The sequence below is a fragment of the Saccostrea cucullata genome, unplaced genomic scaffold (genome assembly GCF_032062105.1).
Source record: "Saccostrea cucullata isolate Sc308-1 unplaced genomic scaffold, CSIRO_AGI_Scuc_v1 ctg365, whole genome shotgun sequence".
NCBI classification, from domain to species: Eukaryota; Metazoa; Mollusca; class Bivalvia; order Ostreida; family Ostreidae; genus Saccostrea; species Saccostrea cuccullata.
Genome location: NW_026936150.1, coordinates 311995 through 334494, shown reverse-complemented (window position 1 = coordinate 334494; position 22500 = coordinate 311995). Strand labels below are relative to the sequence as shown.

Sequence of the window (22500 nt, the reverse complement as noted above, 5' to 3'; positions counted from 1 at the left end):
GACGAATCCTACCTTAAATATATTTTCCTATCTTTTAATAAAACTAACTTTCTTTTCAAATGAAGCCTACTCATTTTTCAAAAGCATGCTCTAGACCTAAAGTTAACATTTAAAACAATCAAATTCTTCACAAATTATACCAATAAAACCCTCGAGAACCTGGTCATTCGACAATCTGTTGAAATTCTTATTGACACACATTATGTTATTTTTTTAAGCCGACCTGGTTTTTTAATTTCTTATATACAGAATTTTTAAATCAAAAGGTCAACACGAGGAGAAGAAAAAAAAATATTGTGTTGACTTTTTGACATTTTGATTCTTGAAGGGGTTTGTTTACTAATAATATTTAACTTTAATAGGTAAGTGTCCCAAAATGTCTAAGTCAAAGGGGAAAGAATAATACCACAGAATCTGTACAAAGTCTGCTATTTTTGTTTTATATTTGGATAATTACATACATGTAAGGCAAGGAAAAGTTCGTTGCTTGGATATGAATATATCTTTGGTGATTTTGAAAGGAAATGAAATAAATAATCTATCCCTTAACTATAACGAAATTTTAAGTTTTCTTTTGTGTTTATAGCTTATATCGTTCTCTGTGTACAAAAACGATATACTGTACAATCTGTACAAAACTGGTATATATTTTTGACATTGTTACAAAATCTTACAATATTCTCTAATATTACCTAAAAATAGCATTCAAGTTAACTATTTGTATATTAACTCATGAGACATATTGCTGATTTATGAACATTTTTCACCCAAACTAGTTTAATCTTCAGAAATATGTCCAAAGTCAACCATTTGAGACAACTGACGAATAAGCTGATATCGCATCATTTCAATAGTCGTGTTAAAAATCTATAGTCGTTATAATGACATTTTTTTTTTTGCAAAATACCGTTGAACAAACAATCTACCTGTTTCAAATTACAGGTAATTGGAAAATCATTGCTCTCATACTATTGACTAGGGTTAACTCCCTTTTCCTGATAAGGCTGTTCGGATTTTTACGATCGACAAAGGTTACTTTTCCTCTGGTAAGAATCTTTTCCTATCTCTACTGTTCCTGGATTTTGTGTTTTACCTTGTTCCGTTGCTTACAGGGCATTTATCACTTTAATTCTGTTTAACTGTTTGGTTGATGCTCTCTGAACTTTATTTCTTTCTCCCCTTTATAAAAAAGGCTATGATTAACGGAATGCATAAGTCTGAAAAAAAGTTTCCCTCAATACGATTTCGTTAGGTAAATATAAACATGTTTTTGTAAAATTGACTGGTGCGTAAAATTTCCAATAAAAGTAATGTACAAAAATAGATTTTCTTCGAAGAGGGGCCAATAAATTTTAGTCAGGTCAAGGTCAAAAAATTGTGATCATGAAAGCATGACAAATATGGAGTTCCTATAAAAAATGATTTGAGGCTTTTTTATGAAAAAGCAATTTTGCAAGGTCAAATTTTTTCTGTATCATTATCCTCACAGAAGACGTTCACTTTTTAGAACTTAAAAAATTTAAGGATTTGAGGATAGATTTTTTTTTAATTGTACGTGAAAACAAAATGTGCAAATTTCAGACCTATATATCAATCTGAATATTAGTTTATTAGTTTTTGTATTCTTATAGACACTTAAAGATTTAATTAATTTTTATTTTATTTCTGGCAAGTGATGCAAATTACATTGCAAATAAAACTATCGATAGAAACGTATTCTCTGAGAAAGGCATGTTAGCAGGTATGGGCTATAAATAGTAGAGTTATATCACGTACGACGTTTTTTCATTGGACACGTCAAGGTCATTAACATGCTGCTAATTAGCTGTGATGAAATAAAGACAGGGCTTGTCAGTAAAATCATATAAAGGAGGAATTCACCTGTGTGTAGTAGGTTTTTATTTATTTGTTTTTATGCATTCATTTTTTTTTTCTCATTTTCTTATTTATTTATTTATTTGTAATTTTTACCTCGTTATTTAATTCAAATCTAATTCACTTAAATTTTATTGGCGTGAATACTAACAATGATATGAAACTTGAATTGAAGAAAATGAAATAATAATTTCTTTGACATCATACTTCTCCATCAAAATAAAAATCTAACTTTTATAGAAATAGGAACACCTTCTTCAGTGCTTTATTACAGTTAAAAAGGAAAAACAACCTATTATCGTTCAGTTGTGAATCCATTTCATTTTCTATTTTTTTCCCCCAAATAACCAATTCTATTCCATTACTTTTTGTCAAATAGAAATACATACCATGAAAATATCAAATATTTTTAAAATTAGAAGAAATTGAATTGCATTTTTATTCATTTATTATTTTAGGTAGAACCTCAGTAAAGTTTTACGTATTCTTTAAATGAATTATAAAAGAAAAACTAATTTTTGAAATAAAAATAGAGGAAAATTAGATATGATATACTGAATATAATATATATAATTTAGTCGCAGATCCAGGAATTTTTTCCAGGGGGCACCTCTTTTCCGCGCATGAAATTAATAAAATGCTAAAAAAATATAATGAATTTAAATAATAGTCGACAATATTTTAGAAAGATTTTTTTATCTCATTCGATGGGTTTTAAGACCATTTTATTTATTTTTTTAAAATTATTGATATTAACTGTTAGATCATGAAAAGGCTTCGTAGCCATAAAACATTGAAAATGTTAACTTTAAAGATTAAATTAGAAAAGTATTGATAACGATTGACGTCATTAGAATTTTATTATGAAATTAAAAATTAGAATTGATTTTTTATATTAAAAACAACTGATTTAAAGACATTGGTTCCTCAACTGATTTTCTATACAATTCTTTGTCTGTTTCCTAACAAATAATTTGATTGGAAGGGGAAAGAAAACATAAAAATCTAAGAAATGTTACCCCGGAAGCTGTCCAGACGCCTGGAGCTCTGATATTCCTTTTAACACATACATTTACATGTTGTTTGATCATTTACTTATTACTCACAGTTGAATGACCATAAGGTCTTCTAGGTCTAAGACCGCAGAGCATTAGAATGTAAACAACAACCCACATGCAATAACTGTTAAGTTTTAATTATTAAGGAATGTTCATGTGCCTATTTGATATTTGTAATTTTAAATGTAAATTAACTATTATACAATAAATTTCGCACACTTATGGTTGTGCATGACGCATAGTACTAAATATGTAATCATGAAAATTCAGCTTAGAGGTGGTCCATATAGAGCTACTGCTAGAAATCAACCTCATTTAGTTTCAGGTTGAGGTTTTGATTTTTTCACACAAACATGCCTTCATTTATTAGTAACTTAATTTCAAAAAGAGAATCTTTTATTGATATAATTGCGTAGAGTGATCTTGGATACACGGAAAAAATCATCACTCCCTAAAGTACCATTTTATAAATAATAGTTATTTATCTTGTCATCATACAAGAAATAAAAACCTTTTTATGCTTCCTTTAACACCTTTACTCGGCATTGAGCAGTGGGGGTCTTTATGAAGCCAATGCCTGCCCTTACACCCGGCCTTGGTGTTTAAGATCTCATCCAAAGGAATCGCAGCCCGAACTACAAAATGCAGATGACTTGGCAAAGGAACAGTTTCTACTTATTGCTCCAGGGGCAGTTGACAAATATTGTCGGACGGTCTTTTCAAGCTGAAGTCTGAACTCTAACACCTAATTATGTTCCCCAAACGAAGTTGGGGAACATATTGTTTTTACTCTGTTTCTTATTATTATTATTATTATTATTATTAAGGTCTTCCGTCTCCAACGGAAGACCTTATTGTTTTCGTTCGGTTTCTTTTTCCCTATTATTATTATTATTCTTCCAACCGATTTTGTGCAAGCGATTTCTCAGAGATGGCTCGTCCGATTTTTACCAAACTTTCAGATCTGAAAGATATTTAATTGATCTTGATAGGTTTTTTTGCTTTTTGATTATCTCACTTCCGGTCGTGAGATATGGACGATTTTCTGATTTTCAGAGGGTCGGCTTGTCCAGGAAACTCCTCCGAAACGACTTAAGATATCGACGTAAGATTTTCAGTGGAAATAGAGGAAGGTTTGGCGAGTTGTAATTGGGTCTGCAAATCTTTCTAGCGCAAAAGGCGCCGGCGCTCGGTAGGGCCCGAAAAATGTCTCAGAAATATCTCACAAATTTTAACACACTTTGTTTCATATCTTCACACCTGTTCATAATTTGTTAAAGAAAATTGAAGAAAAAATGTGCAACACCACAAGACCTTTCATTTGATATCAACAAAATAGGGCTGACCCCTCAAATTAGGGGCTCAGAGGGGCCAAAAGTCTTTTATCTATAACTCTCTGATGATCAATATTTTGTTATACATTACTGAAGCAAAAGTATTTATCTTAACAATTTAATGCTTTCTATATAAGTTGTTTGAATATTGGGTAATCTGAACTCTAGATATTAAGATTGGAAAATCTGAGGCGGGCCCAAGATGGCGGCTGTCTCTGTCAACTCCGCCATTTCGCGAGTAGGGGTTTATGGGGGCAGCTGAGCGTTTGGACAAACCATTCTAACAAAAGGACACATGAAATGTGAAAAACTACTTGGACTTTCACGTAGTAGTACGTTGCAATTCAGTGTCAATTGTAAAACTTAATTTCCGTTTAACTGCTTTAGTGTAACAGGGTACGATATGTAATGTGTACAATGTGTTAAATATACTTTCTTTACGTTGAAATGAAATAAAGGCGATAAGAACGTTTTATTTATTTAATTTCACTGAAGCTAAAAACCTATTTAATAGATCAGTCTAAAGAAAAGGCGCGAATACTTACTCCTGGCGTTTGGCGCGAAATTATGAAAAGTGCCCCGCCTTTTCTGATTCGTAGTCAGGTGTACTGTTTCAAAAGTATACACAAGTATATTTAGAGCAGTACTCCCAATGGCTTAATGGTTTGCGCATTGTGGATAAAAGAGAAAAAAGCGCATTCACATTGGCGTCCTTAGTTCAATCTTCCTTGTGACCAAAATTTTGAATCACTTTTTAGTTCGATTTTACAAGGTTTTTTTTTTTTGTGAATCGGACGGAAGACCTCTCGTTGCTCGCAACGAGATCGTTTCTAGTATTCTTACTATTTTCGTATTGACCAACTTTTGGAAATGACCTTTGTCCGGTCCATTTCTCCAGAACAGCTGAAGATATGAAAGTTTACTGTGTCAGATATCATAGATCTGGACTTGAAGATGTGTCGAACAACATTTTTTCCGTCGTCAATTCTTCCGGTCGTCACAGAAAAGGGGATTAAAAGTCGATTTTTTAAATTTCTTTGTCTTTCTTTCTATCTTTTTCTGTGATATTCATGGCATAAGTAAAGGCCCCTATTTGCTGATTTTACGTATAACCAGTTTCTTGATTTGATAAAGAAGGAATTAAATATCTTTGAATGTCTAAGAACTTTTGCAAACGTAGGTTCAACGTTTCCTTAAACACTAAAAAATATTAATTATTTTTTTCCTCATAAATAGACTTCGCGGGGGAAAAACCCATTGTGCAATACCCAAGTGTGCAGGTAAAGTCTTTGACGTCGCGATGGCGAAAGGACCGGTAGAAAAACTTCCATGGTTCAATTGAGACGAGATTTTAGTAAATAAAGTGTGTATATTATATATATCATATGTGTTCATCTTATCCCCCCCCCATTTCTTTTTTGTGAACTGTAAAAGTCCTATCTCCCACCTTTCTCACATATTGAAATGAATGCCAATTCGGCTTTAATTTTTACATTTTACATAAACTGACCTTGACATTTACATAACAAGACACTCTTCTTAAAGTAAAGAAAATGATAGGGCTTAATTCTTTTAACAAAATAATGGTAATTTACAAGTCTATATTCAAGACTCCCCCCCTTCCCGGAAGCGCGCAGACAGGTAGACTTCGCAGATGTAACATCTACAACGTACAAGTAACGTTTTAAAAGTTTCATTCATAAAAATCAGTTCCCCTGATGTCATCTGATAACGTGCCATCATTCATTCTTCCTATGTTTTGTTTGTAGAATTTATAATTATTTAATTTATTTTTTTTTATCTTGAGAAAATAAAGATTTTCAGCTGCATTTATTAGCATTCCGCGTTTTCTTGTATATATCTATTACTTGCAAATGAATAATGTCATTAAATAATACAGAACAAATCAAACTTTATTTCCATCTTTTTTATTTATTCATAAATCCTAAGATCCGCTCCAATAGTTGCGCGATGCCCTCACCGCTACTGTAAACAAAACATTCATAACGCCGAAAATGTCCATGATTCCGCTGAACTAAGAAAGTTTACACGTGGTTTATCATCTCACAACAAACATCAGGTCTATCTAATGCAGGATTGCTCGAGTTAAAGAGGAAAATTCAGGAATTATTTTGCGTCATCCATATTTTGCCGTGAACCTATGCGACATTTTGTAATATTCTTACTATTTTCGTATTGACCAACTTTTGGAAATGACCTTTGTCCGGTCCATTTCTCCAGAACAGCTGAAGATATGAAAGTTTACTGTGTCAGATATCATAGATCTGGACTTGAAGATGTGTCGAACAACATTTTTTCCGTCGTCAATTCTTCCGGTCGTCACAGAAAAGGGGATTAAAAGTCGATTTTTTAAATTTCTTTGTCTTTCTTTCTATCTTTTTCTGTGATATTCATGGCATAAGTAAAGACCCCTATTTGCTGATTTTACGTATAACCAGTTTCTTGATTTGATAAAGAAGGAATTAAATATCTTTGAATGTCTAAGAACTTTTGCAAACGTAGGTTCAACGTTTCCTTAAACACTAAAAAATATTTTTTTTTTCCCTCATAAATAGACTTCGCGGGGGAAAACCCATTGTGCAATACCCAAGTGTGCAGGTAAAGTCTTTGACGTCGCGATGGCGAAAGGACCGGTAGAAAAACTTCCATGGTTCAATTGAGACGAGATTTTAGTAAATAAAGTGTGTATATTATATATATCATATGTGTTCATCTTATCCCCCCCCCCATTTCTTTTTTGTGAACTGTAAAAGTCCTATCTCCCACCTTTCTCACATATTGAAATGAATGCCAATTCGGCTTTAATTTTTACATTTTACATAAACTGACCTTGACATTTACATAACAAGACACTCTTCTTAAAGTAAAGAAAATGATAGGGCTTAATTCTTTTAACAAAACAATGGTAATTTACAAGTCTATATTCAAGACTCCCCCCCTTCCCGGAAGCGCGCAGACAGGTAGACTTCGCAGATGTAACATCTACAACGTACAAGTAACGTTTTAAAAGTTTCATTCATAAAAATCAGTTCCCCTGATGTCATCTGATAACGTGCCATCATTCATTCTTCCTATGTTTTGTTTGTAGAATTTATAATTATTTAATTTATTTTTTTTTATCTTGAGAAAATAAAGATTTTCAGCTGCATTTATTAGCATTCCGCGTTTTCTTGTATATATCTATTACTTGCAAATGAATAATGTCATTAAATAATACAGAACAAATCAAACTTTATTTCCATCTTTTTTATTTATTCAAAAATTCCTAGATCCGCTCCAATAGTTGCGCGATGCCCTCACCGCTACTGTAAACAAAACATTCATAACGCCGAAAATGTCCATGATTCCGCTGAACTAAGAAAGTTTACACGTGGTTTATCATCTCACAACAAACATCAGATCTATCTAATGCAGGATTGCTCGAGTTAAAGAGGAAAATTCAGGAATTATTTTGCGTCATCCATATTTTGCCGTGAACCTATGCGACATTTTGTAATTAGGGTCTTCCGTCTTCAGCGGAAGACCCTTCTATTATTCTTCGGTTTCTTTTTTACCTTTATTATTATTATTATTAGGGTCTTCCGTCTTCAGCGGAAGACCCTTCTATTATTCTTCGGTTTCTTTTTTACCTTTATTATTATTATTTTTATTCTTTTTTCTTCTTACAAATTTTGTGCAGAAGATTTCTCGGAGATGGCTCGTTCGATTTGCTTCAAGTTTTCACAGTCGATGCGTTGTCATCTGAAGTTAATTCCGGCAAATTATATTTTTGAAATTCACTTCCGGTCGGAAGTTATCGCCCTTTGATCGAAATTTAGAGGACCTCCTTGTCTGTGATGGAACTCAAAAACGGCTCAAGCTAGAAAGCTAAATTTTTTAGTGATGATAGAGGACATGTTGCCATGTTGCAACATGGTCAGGATATTTTCCGGAAGTGACTAGTATGGAAGCTCGGTAGGGGTCAAAATTTAGGACACGTTTTATGCGTGATTTTTTGAGACATTTTGCATAATATCTTTTAAAATATAATTAATTTGTTAAAACATACTGAACAACATTTGTGCAAAATATAAAGATCTTTAATATGACATCAAGAAAAATGTGCTGACTCATCAAATTAAGGGCTGAAAGGGGCCAACAGTTTTTACTCAATATCTCCTTCAAAGTCAATATTTTGTTATACATTACTGAAGCAGAAATGTTAAGCTTAACAATGTACAACTATATATTATGATTTTCATGTCGTATGGTACATAATTAGGGGCCACAAGGGGCCAGAATACTAAATCTTTGACGCTTTATATCTCGAAAGTAAGAAAAATTTTGATAAGTAGTATTGAACAAAAGATGTTCAAAATCATGTTTTGAACAATATGCAACCTTTTATTTTTCGCTAAACGTCCCCATTAAGGAGTTGAAGGGTTGGCCCCTAAATATTTCTTATGCAAATAACTCGAAAAACAAAAAAGAATCTCTGAATAGTTGTTGAACAAAAAGTGTTCAAAATCCAAGAAACTTTAAGATGAAATCAAGAAAAAGGGGCTGGGCGCTCAAATTAGGGGCCAAGAGGGGCCAGAAGGCTTCAATGAATAACTCTTTATGGGTTAATATTTTGTAATACATTACTGAAGCAAAGATGTTTATCTCAACCATTTACAACTATATATTATGATTTTTATGTCGTATGGTACATAATTAGGGGCCATAAGGGGCCAGAATATTAAATCTTTGACGCTTTATATCTCGAAAGTGAGAAATATTTTGAAAAGTAACATAAAACAAAAGATGTTCGAATTCATGTTCTGAATAATATGCAACCTTTCATTTTTCGCTAAACGTCCGCATTAGGGAGTTGAAGGGTTGGCCCCTAAATATTTCTTATGCAAATAACTCGAAAACGAAAAAGAATCTCTGAATAGTTGTTGAACAAAAAGTGTTCAAAATCCAAGGAGCTTTAAGATGAAATCAAGGAAAAGGGGCTGGGCGCTCAAATTAGGGGCCAAGAGGGGCCAGAAGTCTTCAATGAATAACTCTTTATGGGTTGATATTTTGTAATACATTACTGAAGCACAGATGTTTATCTCAACCATTTACAACTATATATTATGAATTTTATGTCGTATGGTACATAATTAGGGGCCACAAGGGGCCAGAATACTAAATCTTTGATGCTTTATATCTCGAAAGTAAGAAATATTTTGATAAGTAATATTGAACAAAAGATGTTCAAAATCATGTTCTGAACAATATGCAACCTTTCATTTTTCGCTAAACGTCCCCATTAAGGAGTTGAAGGGTTGGCCCCTAAATATTTCTTTTGCAAATAACTCGAAAACGAAAAAGAATCTCTGAATAGCTGTTGAACAAAAAGTGTTCAAAATCCAAGGAGCTTTAAGATGAAATCAAGAAAAAGGGGCTGGGAATTCAAATTAGGGGCCAAGAGGGGCTAAAAGTCTTTAATCGATAACTCTTTATCAGTTAATATTTTGTAATACATTACTGAAGCAAAGATGTTTATCTCAACCATTTACAACTATATATTTTGATTTTAATGTCGTATGGTACATAATTAGGGGCCACAAGGGGCCAGAATACTAAATCTTTGATGCTTTATATCTGGAAAGTAAGAAATATTTTGATAAGTAATATTGAACAAAAGATGTTCAGAATAATGTTCTGAACAATATGCAACCTTTCATTTTTTTCTAAGCGTCCCCATTAAGGAGTTGAAGGGTTGGCCCCTAAATATTTCTTATGCAAATAACTCGAAAACGAAAATGAATCTCTGAATAGTTGTTGAACAAAAAGTGATCGAAATCCTTAAAGCTTTAAGATAATATGAATAAGAAGGGCTGATTCCTAAAATTAGGGGCCGTGAGGGGCCAATAGCGGATTTTTTAAGTCTTCAATGTTCAATGTCTTTTTACACATTATGGAAAATCATTATTTTAGAATGAAAATTTCAATCAAAATCTTATCTCATCTCATCAATAATTGGACGGAAGACCCACTCGTTGCTCGCAACGAGATCGTATCTAGTTATTATTATTATTCTTATTTTTCTGACTTTCTAATTTTGTGCACGCGATTTCTCGAAAACTACTGGATGAAATGACATGAATTTTTCAGAAAAGATGTGTCGTAACATGAATTTATAATATCTGAGAGAAAATTTGGAAACTCACTTCCGGTGCCAAGTTACGGACAATTTTCTGAAATTAAAATGACATTTGTCCACGATTGAACTCGAAAACGGTAAAAGATTTCAACATGAAACTTTCAAGGATTAAAGATCGTGATATATACCATCCAGGACGCGACTCTTCGTTCGTCGTCGGTACTTCCTGTCGTTAGGAGAAGCAAATTAAAAAAATCGCATTTTGTAACTTTTTTGTTTTTCAATATTTTTTATAAATTTTTGGAATGATAATAGAGACTCTTTGATTGATGCTTACTATGTAAGTTGTTTGGATATTGGTTTGTCTGAACTCTATATATTAACATTTGAAAATCTGAAGCGGGAACAAGATGGCGGCTGTCTCTGTCAACTCCACCATTTCGCGAGTAGGGGTTTATGGAGGCAGCTGAGCGTTTGATTAAACGATTCTGACATAAGGATACATGAAATGTAAAAAAACTACTTCGACTCTAACGTAGTAGTGAAATGGTTGGAGGAGTTACCTCCCGTTACTTGTTTATATTATAATAGATAATCAATGTAAATATTGTAATTAATTGGTCAATTGACAAAAGAATTATACAAGTTTTATTGATAAATGATGTTCTGTTAGAAAATAATAATAGTGTTGCCAAAAGAAAGGCATTCTGTAGTATTTTATCAATATGATATCTGATAACTTATGATCATTGATTAAGTTGAGGTACAAGAGGGCAGTACAGCCAATTGGCTTGTGTCTTCACTTTGGTACAGAAACCAATTAGTGTATCAATCTAATGGAATTGTGCAAAGTTGCCGTAGTCAGTGACTAGTTTAAGTATAGCTTTGTGACGTTACCTATATGTTTGTGATTAGGACAGAGAAGCTCTTACAAAGTTAAATACTGTGTAAGTATATTGTAGCTACTTGGCTAGAGTTATATAGGCAACTTGGTAAGCAGTAAGACACCAGGCAGGTGTTAAAGGCTAAATCGAGAGGCACCAAGCAGGTGGCTGTTGACTTATATAGTCAGTTGTATGGTGAGGCAATTGTCATATGGCACCAGGCAGGTGCCGGCATTAACTGAAGATATATAAGTGTACAAAGCACTTAGGTCACTTGATTTAAAGACACCAGGCAGGTGTCATATTATTATCTGTAAATATTGCATTCAATCATATCTCCAGTAAAACTCGGTAATCCGAGCACGGACCTACTGACCGCTCAGGTCCGACAAGTTACAGTAGTACCGGTAAGTTGCAATTGAGTGTCAATCTTAAAACTTAACTTCCGTTTCACTGCTTTAGTGTTACTGGGCTAGATACAATATGTAATGTGTATAATGTGTTACATATACTTTCTTAACGTCGAAATAAAATAAAGGCGCTAAGAATGTTTTATTTTTAAAATTTAATTGAAGCTATCATACCTATTTAATAGATCAGTCTAAAGAAAAGGCGCGAATATTTACTTGTGGCGTTTGGCGCGAAATTATGAATGTTTTTAGCTCTACTGGTCAGAGACCAGAAGAGCTTATGCTATGGTAATGCGTCCGTCGTCCGTCCGTCTAGCTGTCTGTCTGTCTGTCTGTCTGTCCGTCTGTCTGTCTGTAAACAAATTTTCTCCTCCTACAGTTTTGGTCTGATTTCAATATAACTTGGCACACAAGTAGACTACACTAAGGTACATAATTCTGTGTATACGGTGAACGGTGTTGCCGTGGTTACTAAAAATAGAAATTTCTGTAAAATTCTTTCAAAATGCTACTCCTCCTACAGTTTTGGTCTGATTTCAATATAACTTGGAACACAAGTAGACTACACTAAAGTACATAATTCTGTGTATCGGTTTTTGATTTCGATGAACGGTGTTGCCGTGGTTACTAAAAATAGAAATTTCTGTAAAATTCTTTCAAAATGCTACTCCTCCTACAGTTTTGGTCTGATTTCAATATAACTTGGCACACAAGTAGACTACAATAAGGTACATAGTTCTGTGTATTGGTTTTTTACTTCAATGAACGGTGTTGCCACAGTTACTAAAAATAGAAATTTCTGTAATATACTCTCAAAATGCTACTCCAAATACAGTTTTAGTCTGATTATAATATAATGTGGCATGCAAGTAGACTACACTAAAAACATAATGAGACTTAATTAAGGATCATTATCCTATTTATTGCTGTTGTAAAGTTTCAATTCCCAACTGCTTAAGTACTTTTCTCTTCCTTTGCTATATAATAAGTACAAACCAGTAGAGCTTCAGTCTCGACAGAGACTTCTGGTTTATAATTCTTAGACAGGTGAACTGTTGCAAAAGTATACACAAGTATGTTTAGAGCAGTACTCCCTATAGCTTAATGGTTAGCGCGTTGAGGATAAAAAAGTAAAAAAAAAAAGCGACATGGGTTCAATCCTCCTTGTGACCAAAATTTTGAATCTCTTTTCAGCTCGATTTTACGTGGGTTTCTTTTCCTAAAACGGACGGAAGACCTCTCGTTGCTCGCAACGAGATCGTATCTAGTTATGTCGCCCCGAACGAAGTCGGGGACGACATATTGATATTGTACGCATGTTTTTTTTATCCAGGCTGTTTCTCGGAGACGGCTGGGACAATCTTCCTGAAACTTTCCTTCAAGGACGATCACTGGTTGTAGTTGTGCAGTGAGGTCGTTCAGTTCCAATATGTCTACCGTTGCCATGGAAACCTGTAAAAAGCGACAAATTTTGTCCGAGAGTGTTCTCTCTGGTCCCTTAAACGTTCGTCATGAAACTTTTCTTATTTTAATGATTAGTATCTGTAGTTCTGCAACTCGTATTTAAAATTTTCATATAATCGATTATTGCCATGGAAACCAGGTGAAAGTTAAAATTCTTTAATTTCGATTTTCTCAATAACTACTCAGGCAATCGTTTTGAAACTTTCAATGTTTATTCCTTGCAATGTGTCAAAGTGATTTCTACTTTCAAAATAATTGTAATGAGTCGCTCACGGTTGCCATAGAAACGAAACAGAAAAAAAGATTCAGATGTACACATGTGTTCTCCAAGGTCTAGGTCAAAGGGTCAAAGTTCGTCGTATCCAATAAAAGTTCTTTTCACAAGGATTACCTATTTGAAATACGAAAGCCCTAGTACTTACCGTTCAAACGTTATGGCTATTTACTATGTTCAAGACGCCCCCCCCCCCCTCTTTTTATGAAGCACACAGCCAAGTAGAATACACAGATATAACATATACAACTTACAAGTAACTTTTTAAAATCTTCATTCATAAAATTCAGTTCCCGTCATGTGATATTTTGCCATCATTCATTCTCCTTCTGTTTTGTCTCTTGAATTTATAAATATTTTATTTTATCTATATAAAAAAAAATAACGATTGTCAGCTGCATTTATTATCATTTCGCGTTTTCTTGTATATCTATCACTTGTATATTATTCATTTCATTAGATAGTGCAAGTATAAATTAAAAAATTGGTACGTCATTTCCATAGTTTTTATTCATTCATAAATTCTTTGATCCGCTCCTGATGGTTCGCAAAGCCTTGATCACCACTGTATACAAAACATTCATCTCGCCGAAAATGTTCATGATTCCGCTAAACTGAGAAAGTTCACACATGATTTATTATCTCATAACACACATCAGCTCTCTGCAATGCAGAAATGCTCGAATTGATGGTGGCATGTCAGATTCGTTTTTCGGTAGAACCTCTAAAATGAAAGTGAAAGAGGGAAATTTCAGAGTTCTCACTGGCGTTACAATACACAAAATAATTCGGCTGATCTTCTTCATAAATTACATTTCCCAAGCTTTTATCATAGGAAAGATACTGCCAATTAACAAGTATGAGGCTCAGTTCAGTACATCTGCCAGATTTCTTTTATGCAAGTCTGCAAATTGAGGAACTTGTAATTTTCCTGCACTACTTTCTTCTCCTACCGATTCTAAAAATAATGAGTGGGATGTACCGAATTAAGGTCTTCCGTTTCCAATGGAAAGGACTGATATAACTCAATGGTTGTTCAAACTTAGCTTATGGACTTTTGTTTTAGTGATGATAAAAATGAAAGTCTTGTCTAATACGGGGCGACATATGCTATTGCTTGCAATAGCAGACTTTCTAGTTATTATTATTATTCTTTTTTCTTCTTATTTCTTCTCCGGTACTTTTTTGTCCGGAAGTGTTCTCAGAAACTGTTCACCAAACTAAGTTAAAACCTTTTTAGGGTTAGTAGGCATGTTGTGTAGATGTGCCGAACGAAGGTCATTTTGCGTGCATTCGCATGCACGTGCGGGCGCGTGCAATGAGTAAAATGACTGATATATTTAATATGGTTGTAACTTTTATATTTTTTGATAAAATGTTTTGAAACTCATTATATAAAGATATATAAGTTGTGTAGATAAGATGACATGGTCAAATTTGCATGAACTCACGCGCATGCACGTGCGCTTTGCTCTGATTGGCTGAAACAGAAATCTTAATATCTTTTTTGTTTTATGATGAAATGCTTTGAAATTTATAACATAGACATGCATTAGGATGTACTACAATATGATATATAAAATTTTTCATGAAATCACGCGCATGCACGTGCGCTGCGATCTGATTGGCTGAAACTTTAAATGAGTATAACTCCCTTGGTTTTCAACCAAACAGGATGGGATTTAGAACATAGATAGACATAAAGGACTCCTACAGGATGGTATGGTCAACATTCACATGCATGCACGTGCGCTTTGCTCTGATTGGCTGAAACAAAAATCTCAATATCTTTTCTGTTTTTTTACAAAATGCTTTGAAATTTAAAACATATGCATACTTTAAGATGTCCTACAATATGATATATAATAATTGTCATGAAAATACGCGCATGCACGTGCGCTGCAATCTGATTGGCTTAAACTTTAAATGGCTATAACTCCCTTGTTTTTCAACCAAACAGGATGGGATTAAGAATATAGACAGACATAATGGACACCTACAAGAAGGTATGGTCATCATGCACGTGCGTGCACGTGCAAATGAGTAAAATAATGTAGACAAGATGATATCGTCATCACGCTCATGCAATCACATGCGCACGCCTGCATTGCTTGGTATACTTTTGGGAAAACGTTGTTTACGTCTTAAATGCATAGATTTTGCCTTCTTTAATGAAACTTACAGGGAATATGGCACGGGAAGGGAGTTGGGGAGCGTTTGGGGAACATCTGTAACGGTTCCCGTTACAATTAGCACTAGTTAAATTTGCAAACAAATTTTGATTTAGTAAGAAGAACATTATGCAAGATAATTTTTTTAACTTTAAATTTCATTCAATTTACGGTATTTTGAGATGTTCCAACATCCTACAATGTATTATTTATTTGTATTCTCTTTTTTACCTGAAGTAATAATGTCTTTTTAGGTTTTACTTTGTTATGTTTTTCAAAAATGACGTCATTCGGATGGTGTATTCGGTTCCTATTCGGCTGCTTTCATCATCCTGTCTTGTTCCGGAGCAAGCCTTGAAGAAAGTCAGACCATTTAATGAAATCCCGGGTCCTTCTGGTCGTTACAACATGCCTTTCATTGGACAAGTCTTTCACTATGTGCCTTTTGGTAAATTTTGCTTTTCATCAAATTCAAACATGATAAGAAATTAACGTTTAATTAGGGGAAAGGGGTGTTCCTAATCAAACAAATAAATTCCCATCGTATTCAATATGTTTTCTTCTGTGTTTTAGGTCAGTATTTACCCAGCACTTTCACGGATTTTCTGTGTGATCTGCGCTGTCAATATGGACCAATTGTCCGCCAGAGGGCAGGCATGCATTGGATGGTCTTCCTGTTCAATCCTGACGACATACAGCACATTATGTTTCATTATGAAAAATATCCCCTCCGACCAACGTCTCATTTAATGTATTCATACGCCAAACGAAATAATATTCCATTAAGTATGGCATTTCAGTAAGTATGCCGGCATTATACTCTGCACGATAATGTTCTTTGTAATCTATTAGTTTTGGAATTCTTTATAATGAATTTAAGCGAAATATTTTGGATGGAAATTTGTCTGTGTGGTTTTTTTTTTTTTTTTTTTTTTTTGGTTATTGACATGTACAATTTCCACATTTTTATTTTCTTTCAAAAACAATTTAAGTTAAAGCCGATTAAGATTTTACTACTCCGTCTTCAGATCTATATCTGACGTACACCTGATGGCGGAATGGTTAAAACCAGAAAACTCTAGAAAATGTACATTTTCTTTTTCTTATTATTTTTACAGTGTGACATTAACTATTTACTACTTTTGATGAAATATGGAGATACCGAAAAGTATTCCTGTTCAAAGTACATTTTAACAATACACATAGGGAGCGGGGCGAACACGGACCTCTAAAACATCCGGAGTGTTGACAGGTACCATGAAGAAGTGAACATCCCCTTCTGGTCGTTCACATTTGCTATTTGTTCCTTGTCATGATCGGGAAAAAATGGGGAAAATGTAGAACATTTTAGGTGTAAGTAATGGCCAAACAATCAGTATTTAAATATGTCAGTCAGCATATGACTAATTGAAAATTTTCACTTGCTGACAAAGTCATTTAATCGACCATGAAACTAAACAGGAGACCGTTAATATTCTTGTTTCTTCAACTTGCATTGCATGCTCTTGTGTATCGAATCAACTGAGAGACATAAAACCTATATGCAGGTGAAAAGGGTAATTTCTTACATATTAAGTAAGGGAAGTTGACGATTGAAAAGTTGAGGTCATCACGTTTTTTCACAAAGCTTGGTTGATAGATTAACATAAACTTCCTTTTATAATACCCCAATATCAAGCAGATGTATCGGACTCTGTGATATCTTTCATTTTAAGCTCACTAGGATTTATCAAGTTCAAATATTGATTGACGTAACTATCGTTCATTGATAATATGTTGTTGATCTATCGAAATGTCGGGTTGAAGGTGACAGCAAATGTTTTGTTTTGTTTTTTCTCATGTAATTTTTTAAATTAAACCATGCTTCATTTGAATACACAAATAGGTCTAATAATAACAGGCAATTGGTATCCTTGAAAATTCCGATTGATCTCAAAAGTCTAATTATGATATAAATCAAAAGCCCACCTGTGTTATACAGCTAGTGTAGCTTGGTACATTTCATTTGAATCTCTTTCTTGATTGACAAGCTTTGGTTCCTTAACACCTACTTCTGTGTTGTGTGTGATGGAACCTTATCCTCAAACATCTTTTTAATATCAATTTCAGAGTACTCATTTATATAATCAGAATGATTCTGTTAGTAAATATGACCAATGACAAGGTTAACACTGATAGTAAAATTGGAAGGTTTATTCTTATTGGAAAAATAGCTGTCTATGAGGTCAAAAACTTTATAATAAAATCAATTGCTGAACCACGAGACCTTTGATACAAAGACCTTGTCAAAAAATACAAATTATCATTAAGTAAAATACTGAATTACTTTTACATACTGATTGTTAGTCCATTCCTTACATGCCGATACGATATATCCTGTTGAGCTTGAGATAAAAGATACCACAGAGTCTGACACATCTGTTTCATATATGGACATAAAATGAAGACTTTAATTCTTCAATTTTCAACTTCCTTTACGTATGCAGCAATATGCATTCATCACCTGCATACGGAGTTTATATCTCTACGTTGATTCGATACGTAAGAGCATGTTCTGCGTATTTACAATTTCTAAAACGAGGTAAATTGTTGAAAGGCAAGTTGATGAAACAAGAATATTAGCAGTCTCTTTTAAAGTCTCTTTTAAAGTCATCAGTTCGTAAGTTTTATGGTCGATACAATGACCTTGTCAGCAAAAACAATTTTTCATTGAGTCAAATGTAGACTGACGTTTTTCATACTAATTGTTAGGCTTTTATTTACTATCACACTAAAATGTCGACGGATTTTTTTTTTTTCGTCAATCCCCGATCTAGACAAGGAGCACACGGTGGATGTGACCGGTCGGCAGGGAATGCTTACTCCTCCATGCGTCATGACACTCCTCTGATGTTATGGAGGTCCGTGTTTGCTCTGCTCCTATTTTGTAGCGTTTAACGGACTTTTGAGCTCGAATACTCTTCGTTATCCCCAAATACTTCAAGGAGTGTAACATTAAATATGTGTATATTAAAAGGAACAAAGAGAAGTGGGTCGCAGCACGTAAACCCATTCAAGAAGTAATCCTAAAACCTTGTGTTGTTTCCAAATACTTCAGTGAGTTTACAGACATAGTGGATGACTTTCTGATGCGTAGAATTGGGAGGGACAATCGGATTTCTGATGTTCTGGAGGAACTCACGCGACTCACAATGGAAAGTAGGCATACAGTCGTCTTTTTGTTTCATTTTAATTTTTCAATTAAATACAGAGAAAAATCACGCAAAAAAGTGGAATAGATCATACTGACGTTTTTTAAAATGATTTACAATTCCACCCTTTTTGCAGATTCTGGGATTTTGTGTTTCAACAGACGCCTTGGTAGTTTTTCCCTTGATCAACAAGAACTTCTTTCAAACATTAAAGATGTGCACGCTTACTTGGGCCAATCGTTTGACATTTTTCCGTGGTACCGCCTGTTTCCAACTAATTTCTATTTAGATTTTGAAAAAGCCTATGATACAGTTCGAAACACGGTATATTTAGTTTTACAGAATAAGACAAGTTATCTCTCTTTCCTTTAGTGGAATAAGTCTACAAAACGACCAATCATTCTCGCTATGGCATATTTTATCCACAGATAGACACGAGAAAGCCTTCATGGGTGTCTAGAGACAATCAACTTCAAACGGAGGATGCTCTCCACAGGCCTGAACAATGTCACGTTCTTGGAGAAGTTACTATTGGATAATAGAATGTCACATGACAGTGTGGAGAGCGCCATAACGGATATGTTTATTGCTGGGACGGACGCGGTGAGAATTACCTTAAATTCAGCTTAAATATTACTTTACACAGATATATATTTGATTGATTATATATTGTTTTGCGTTCCTTTCCGAAAATTTTCTCTCTTATAGAGAAGTCATCAAATAGCACTGAAAGCCTCCAATTCAGACTTTTACTCGGTACTCAGAGCCATTGAGCAGTGATGATTCTTCATCGTATCAACGTCTATCGTAACACGGGTTCCTTTATTTTTGAAGGTCTCGTCCGAATGACCCGCAACTTTCACTTCAAAGTTATAAGCGCTTGGCAAGGAAATAAATGCTGCCTCTTTCTCATCGACCTGGGTCAGTCACGGCTGTGATTCGAACACAGACCTCCACTCACGGAGCGTTTTAATGACTGGGATAACCTGACGATAAAATTTATCGAGAAGATATCAAGATGTTCAATTCAAATGTGAATTATTGTGCAGTATTTAATTCAAAATTTGTTTGAAACTATTATTATTAATTTGTATGCGACATAAATGAAGATAACGAACAGTATTTATGCTCAAAGTCAATAAAAAAAATACACATCAGGAGCAGAGCAAACACGGATCTCCAAAGCATCAGGTGTGTGATCTGATGCCATAGAGGAGTGAGCATCCCTGCCGACCGCTTACACCCGCAAAATGCTCCTTGTCCTGATCGGTAAATAAAGTAAAAAATACGTCGACACTCATTGTGTAAATAAGGTCCAAACAAGTAGCATGAAGAAGGCCAGTCAGCATTTGACAATGACAGATTTTATTTGATGACAAGATTGTATCGACCATAGAACTTACCAAATTATGACTTTAAATGAGACTGTTGATATTATTGCTTCATCAAGTTGTTTGTAAATAATGTACCTTGTTTAAGAAAATTCATGCATAATGTATGCTCTTACGTATCGAATCAGCTGAGAGATATTAACCCCATATGCAGTTGATAAGAATATGTTACTACATACATTGTAAGTAAGGGTAGTTGACGACTGAAGTTAAAAGGCATCATGTTCATCAGAAGGCTTGGTTGTTGGGTTATCATTTATTCCAAGCTAATTCCAAGATTTCTCGTATGGACATATAGAAATAACTATTATTTATTGACAGTACATTGTCGATATATCTACATTTCGAAGGCCATAGCAAGTGTTTTCTTCTTATGTATAAGACTTTGAATAAATTCTTCTTCATATGAATACAAAAATAGGTCTGCTAATCAGGGGTCCAATGTTTTTAAGTTGCACCTGCATTCTACATTTTTGATTCCATATAAGTCACTTCTTTTGATCTTGAATACTGTTCATTATCTCCATGTTTCATTCCAGACAGCCAACGCCTTGTCATTTGTCCTGTATCATTTAGCGAAGAATCCCTTGGTGCAGGACCGACTCTGTGAAGAGATAACGCGCTGCTGTACACAGGACCTGATCTGTGAATCCTCTTTTGCTGACATGCCTTATCTAAAGGCTTGTATTAAAGAATCTCTCCGGTAATTCATTTTGCACTGTACATTTAAAACTGTACTTGTTAAATTAAATTTTTACTGTGTCGCACGCATAAAATTTGAATTGTTACTGTGTCGGAAGCATCAAAGTAAAACAGCTCATGGAGAACCCTGAAATAATTACACATTGAATCTTCTTTCTTGTTATGAATATTTTTTTGATTAAAATATTGCAGCCTTGTTCCTCCTTTGAGAGATGGCGTGCGTCGACACGTGGAAAAAGACACAGTGGTTGCAGGGTTCCATATTCCTAAAGGAGTAAGTTACTTATAAGATACTAAAGGGTATCACTGTGCGTTCAGAATTATATATATTCTCTTGTTTTACACCAGCTTGGGTTACGTAGTTTTTTTTCTAAAACAAATTATAACCTTACCTTGAGAAGCGGTAGCGATTCGTAACATAGATTGGTAGATCACAGGCAGATTTATTTTAATGATATTGCGATGCTTCTTTGAAGACAACGTTGGTGTTTTGCAATAGCGTCATATCCTCTGACGAGAACTACTTCCCGGAAGCGCATAAATACAAACCTGAGCGGTGGCTGCGGAATTCGCCCCTACGCAGTAGCATCCATCCCTTTGCAGTTCTCCCATATGGTTTTGGTCGGAGAAACTGCATTGGACAAAGATTTGCTGAACTTCAAATGCGCATATTTATTGTAAAGGTATAACAAACTTGAAATGTGTAAAGGTATTCTTTATAAACTGTTCGGATGTACCACGTTGACGTATGATGTACATTTATTTTAGAATCTGTCATTTAAATTTTTATTCAACTGTGCGAAAGTTTGTTAGAGTTGAATACTGAAGTACTTTGCTGGAATGGCATACATAATTTACTTCATATACCACTACCTACTGGTTTGGATGAAAAGTTTTTTAGGAAAAATATATGCTTTTTGTTCCTTTCACTTCGGATGTCATGGAATTTTGACAAATGAAAAATTCTATTATACTTATTTATATTAACTTTCAATTTTTCTTAATTTTCATATCAATTTTCAATTTAGTGATCTGTCCTGTTATGTTCTGTTTTAGCTACTTCAGGAATTTTCAGTAAGTCTTGCTGAGAAAGACGAGCACCTGCCATACATATACACGATATTTGCTGCACCTTCAAAAAAGTTCTCTTTACAACTAGAGAGGAGAATTGAGAAACAAGACGATACCAGATGCGTTGCATAGGGGTAAAAAAAAAAAGAGAAAGCAAAGATGTGTTTTGAATAGTTGTTTCATTACAATGAAGATAAAAACTAAGCCCTTTCTGAGCAAAATTTCCTAGGGAGAGAATTGCATTCATATGTTGTTCGATTTTCTGCATGTCAAAAAAATTAAAATTCATTATAAGTAATAATAACGGTTAATCTGGGACAATAATGAGTGCCAGATTACATCCTGGTACAGTATCTAGTTCTGTCCCAGATGAAATGCATGTCATTATTATTCTTAGCAATGAACAATTAATCTACATAAATGTGCATCCAAAAATGTACGTAAACATCAGTCTTCAATGATAATGTCAACTATGGATATTTTTTCAAATGACAGAAAAAATGTTCATTTTTATTACTTTTATTTGGCAATATTTT

The 22500-nt window shown here is 34.1% G+C and overlaps 1 protein-coding gene across 1 annotated transcript; it reads left to right on the top strand.

Moving 5' to 3' along the window:
- Positions 1-15865: 15865 nt before the first annotated feature.
- On the top strand, positions 15866-22184 carry LOC134244880 (probable cytochrome P450 49a1). Its single transcript, XM_062727118.1, has 9 exons — positions 15866-16057; positions 16183-16408; positions 18626-18807; positions 18937-19124; positions 19233-19403; positions 20731-20894; positions 21086-21167; positions 21370-21576; positions 21950-22184. Exons 1-9 carry the CDS (start codon positions 15877-15879, stop codon positions 22094-22096), a joined length of 1548 nt encoding a protein of 515 aa, XP_062583102.1. The 5' UTR covers positions 15866-15876; the 3' UTR covers positions 22097-22184.
- The last annotated feature ends 316 nt before the right edge of the window (positions 22185-22500 follow it).